At 39.4% G+C, this 5,251-nt stretch overlaps 1 protein-coding gene across 1 annotated transcript; it reads right to left on the bottom strand.

The window, feature by feature from the left end:
* Positions 1 to 906: 906 nt before the first annotated feature.
* On the bottom strand, positions 907 to 5,049 carry LOC109221706. Its single transcript, XM_019386169.1, has 3 exons — positions 4,831 to 5,049; positions 4,530 to 4,746; positions 907 to 4,430 (listed from the first exon to the last, which is right to left on the bottom strand). Exons 1-3 carry the CDS (start codon positions 5,047 to 5,049, stop codon positions 907 to 909), a joined length of 3,960 nt encoding a protein of 1,319 aa, XP_019241714.1.
* Positions 5,050 to 5,251: the final 202 nt, after the last annotated feature.

Raw genomic sequence — 5,251 nt, 5'->3', positions numbered from 1 at the left:
AACAACGAAGAAGCTGCATCTGTAACCATTGCTCGATTCCGTACCTTTCCTGCCTTTGTAGCTTGTATTTAGGTCCTTCCATGTCTGTAGAAAAGTAGTACTTTCCTTTTTCTTACTTATTTCTTTACATGTATGCATCATACAGTAGGATTTACTGTCAGCCACACATGTAACTAAAAGGTCCCAAAGCTGTGCTTGTATGTTCTTTATTTCTGCTTTTGATGATTTCCTTTTTGTTACTTTGCAGTATGATCTTCTATTCTCTCAATTTTGTGTTGAAAATCTTTTTGTGACCACATTGTATTCTAGGTTTAAGTTAACCCCGGTGGATTGAGCACTTAGTACTGATACCACCACCTGAAGCCTCCTTAAACCCCAGATTACAAATATGTCACACCACATGTATAGTTGTATTCCTGTCAGCATGATGTATGTATTTATATCTGCATAGCATTTGTTGATTTTCCACTGCTTTTGTTGTTGTGATGCTTTTGAATTTCCATAGGAGCAAACAGAGTAGAATTAACAGTCCCCTCCTCCATAAGGATCTGGGGTTGATATGTGCAATGTTTTCACCTGCCTGACTCCCTATATTCCAGTGTAAATCTTGTATCTTTGCATGCCCAATTCTCTTAAGCATTCTGGGCCATTTTACTGATTGTAGAACCCTCCAATTAGAGGTATCTATGCTTGCCCTGTCTTCATCTCTTAAGGAATGAGTGCAAAGCACTAATACCACCCTATAGAGATGATATACCTGACAGAACATAGATACTAAGCTCCTACCTGCAAAAAAGAAAACAGTGTTAGAAAAGATCTGCATCACCATACTCTCCTCTATGCAGATTTGAGTATGATGATTCCCTATATTAGCTCCTTGACCCTCCTTCATCTCTTTCTCTCCTCTTAATTCCCTGCTACTTTCACTCTGATATATGGACATTGCATCTTATCCTCATTCACTATTCTCCTCCCCTGTACATCTAGATCCCAGAAGTCATAGCACTCAATCATGCCATGATCAAGTGCAAAATTTGCCAAATGGTCTGCCAACTTGTTCCCTTCTCTGAAAATATGTGACAGTTTCATCCTGCACCCCTCCTGAAGCTTCATAATCTCTTCTACATATTCCACAATACACCAAGGTGGTTTCCATGTTCCCTCAATAGTATTCTTCATCAGCATAGAATCTGTCTGCAGCCATATGTGAGAATAATTAAGAGTCCTGCATATTCTCAATGCCTCTAAGATTGCTACAGCTTCTGCTTCATTGTTAGATCCTTCAGTAATCTCCCTTCCCAATGCATATTTCACATCACCTGATGCATCCCTTAGACAAAAACCAATAGAACTTCTTCCAGGATTCCCTCTTGATGCCCCATCTGTGTTGACTTTTATCCAGCCCTCCATAGGAAACTCCCATAGTACTTTCTCATATTTAAGCCTTGGAGTATAGTTTTCCATCATAGTCAGCAAGTTAGACCATCTGTGAGGTACTTGTAGGTTAGGTTTCCTCATCTGCACAAGGTGCTGGAGATGTGTTGACACTTGATAGATTACTCTGCTGACTGATACACCTTCTCCATGTTTTAGACTATTTCTTCTCTTCCATAGCTCCCAAACTATGCAAGAAGGTAAAGCCTGCATGACTGGTTTTAATCTAGACACCACAGGTACAGTCCAGCATCTTGTAATGGCTTGGTGTAGAGTCAAACCTTGTACTGATATTCCAGCTCTTGGTAGGAAATACCTCCATACTGTCTCAGCAGATTTTGATGTGTAGAACAGATGCACTAATGATTCCTCCTTAGGTGCAGCACAACACCAACACTTAGATGGCATGAAATACCCCAGCCTTCTCATAAAGTCATCTAAGGGTAATTTAGCTTTCCACACCTTCCACATGAAAAAGGAAATCTTAAAAGGAAGACCTCTTACCCAAATCATCTTATAAGCTCTTTTAGGATGTTCTCTCCTTCTCAAGTATTCCCAGGCTGTTTTGACAGAAAAATAACCCCTGGGTTCCAGCATCCAAAATGGTCTGTCTATGTCATTTTCTACCAGTGGGGGGCTGATCTTCTCAATAATGTGTGATGCTAAGTCTTCTGGTAATAACTCCATTAATCTATCAACATTCCAAGCTCCATTCTCCACAAGTTCATACACATTCTGTATTCCCTCATCTATACCAAAGTCTTGTGGAACAAGAAAATAAAGAGCCCCTAGCCCAGTCCAGTTATCATACCAAAACAAAGAAGAGCCCATCATCAATTTCCATATTATCTGATGTTCAATGAGATCCCTGCACTCCAACATTTTCCTCCACACATGTGAGCCTTCCCTCCAAGGTACTACTACTGCATTTAGTTTTTTGCAGTATTTCTGACTAATGAAAGAGCTCCACAGACTAGGTTTAGTTCTGAAATTCCACCAAAGCTTACAGAACAGGGCCTTGGAAACATCATGTAGGGATCTGAAGCCAATTCCCCCTTCATCATAAGGCATACAAAGAGTGTTCCATGAAGCCCAATGTCTGCTATTTCCCCCAACTGAGCTACTCCAGAAAAACTGAGCAAACAACTTATGCAGTTTATTAATAACATAGTTTGGGGGGTTTACAGCAGATAACAGATGAATTGGTAAACTCTGCAGTACACTAGAAATTAGGACTGCCCTGCCTCCTATAGAAAGCAGTTTTCCTTTCCATGACTGTAGCCTGTCAAGAACCTTTGTGATCATTGGCTGGTAATAGTCATACCTCCTTCTTGCATAAAATATAGGGCATCCTAGATAAGTAAATGGAAATTCCTTTCTTCCAATACCAGTAATCCTCTCAACTTTCCTTACTACTTCTGGATCTGTAAGGTGATGCATATAGATAGCAGACTTGTTCTTATTTACCAACTGACCAGAAGCAGCTTCATAAACCTGTAATATCTCCATAACCAGCCTCAGTGATGTGGCATCTGAGGAAGAGAAAATGATAGTATCATCTGCATAGGCAAGATGGTTTATTTTTGGACTCCACTTGGGCAGTCCAAATCCACAAAAGTACAGATTTTGATGTAGTGAATTCAATCCCCTAGAAAGAGCCTCAGCAGCTAGAATAAAAAGTGGTGGGGATAATGGATCCCCTTGCTTCACACCCCTAGTTGATTTGAAGAAACCTCTTGGCTGACCATTTATAAGTACTGAGTACCAGTTATTCCCTACCAGATCAAAAATCATGCCAATGAACCTCTCACAGAAGCCCAGCTTTCTTAACATTTTTGTTAAGAAAAGCCAAGACAATCTATCATAGGCCTTGGTCATATCCAGTTTAATTACCACATTAGGACCAGCCTTAGTTCTTAATCTGATATCAGTAATGATCTCCTGGGTAAGCAATATATTTTCTACTATGCTCCTGCCTTTTACAAAGCCAGCCTGCTCCTCAGAAATTAAATTAGGCAGTAGGTCTACCAGTCTTTCATGAATGACCCTTGAGAATATTTTATTAATGAAGTTGCTCAGGCTAATTGGTCTCAAGTCTGAAAAAGTAATCACCTCTTTTTTCTTTGGTAGGAGAACTAGATTAGTATGTGTCACACACTTTGGTAACTGTTGACCACAGAAGAAATGCAACACCATTGCATAAATATCCTCTCCCACAATATCCCAACATGTGTGATAAAAGGCCCCAGTAAAGCCATCAGGTCCTCCTGCTGAATCCCCATTCAATCCATATACTGCCTTTCTGACTTCTTCTTTTGTTGGTAGTTCAATTAATCTTGCATTTTGCTCTTCCTCCACCAGTGTTGGAACATGATCAATGATGTGAAATGTTGAAGGTACAACTGATTCTGTGAATTGATCTTTATAAAAGCTGACTGCTTCTTCTGCAATTTGCTCCTCCTCTTCCATCCAAATGCCCATGTTATTCTTTATTCTCCTCAGCTGTAACCTCTTTCTTCTACCCCTCACTTGAGCATGAAAGAACTTTGTGTTTCTGTCCCCATCTTTAAACCATAACATGCCTGCTTTCTGCTTCCAAAATTCTTCTTCCACTGTAAGATACCTAATCATTTCTGCCTTAACCTTGTGCAACCTTTCTCTATTCATCTGAGTAGGAAATGCCTCAAACTGCCTCTCATGTACTAAAACAACCTCTTCTAAACTGGCAATTTTCTGAAAGATATCTCCATATGTTGCTCTGCTCCAACTGGAAAGTGCTTTCTTCAGTTTTTTCAACTTATAATTGAACAATATGAAAGGATTTGCAGCAAAATCTGCATTCCAATTTTCTTTGACCACATCTTTGAAAGTGTCATGCTTAGTCCAGAAGTTGAGGAATCTAAAGGACTTCCTAATTGGAGCAGCTTCAATGTCACATTTCATATACATTGGGCAATGATCTGATCCAATTTTTGATAAATGTGTGATCTCAAGTCCTGGAAAAGTTTGCTGCAGCTCTAAGTTACCCAAGCATCTATCAAGTCTCTCAAAAATACAATCCTCTTCTGATCTTCCATTTCACCAGGTGTAAATACTCCCCTTGAAGCCCAGATCTGTCAAGTTGCAAGTGTTGATACAATGCCTAAAATCATCAATCTCATTTAAATGAACAGGCAGCCCACCAAACTTTTCCTCCTCATCCCATATAACATTGAAGTCCCCTCCCACAAGCCAAAGGGAAGTCATATCAGTAGCCATTGCATAAAGAGAATCCCATAGTTCAATCCTCTCTATTGCATCACATTTAGCACACTAAGTAAGTATAAGCTCTATATGAGTTTCTGTGTGAAACAGTTTCAAAGTCAACTGTTGAGTCATGTTGTATAGAATTGTCACCTCATACACTTCATCTATGAATGCCCATATTTTATTAGATACATTAACCACAGCCTGAGCCAAACCAATTCTTGCCCTGTATCTCTCCATTTTGTTTGACTGTTGCATAGGTTCTAATATTCCAATGAATTCAAAATGATGCTGCCTGTGCATTAAGATCAGTCTTTCAAAAGCTTGCATTGTATTTACTGATCTTACATTCCAAATTATTGCCTCCATTACTGAATTTGATTTTTAGATAAGGTCCTCCTGGTTTGTACACCTACTGCTGGAACAGTTGATGTTTCTTTTGCCTGTTTCTTTCTACCTTTATTTGCAGATTTTGCTTGCTCAATATACCTAGGTGAAAGATCTCCTTGTTTTGCTACATTTATGAAGTTCTGAGCAGTTGACTCCTCATCCATATCTTTGCCATTATGTT

Source organism: Nicotiana attenuata, unplaced genomic scaffold (assembly GCF_001879085.1).
Source record: "Nicotiana attenuata strain UT unplaced genomic scaffold, NIATTr2, whole genome shotgun sequence".
NCBI lineage: Eukaryota > Viridiplantae > Streptophyta > Magnoliopsida > Solanales > Solanaceae > Nicotiana > Nicotiana attenuata.
This window is presented reverse-complemented; position numbering and strand designations above follow the sequence as displayed.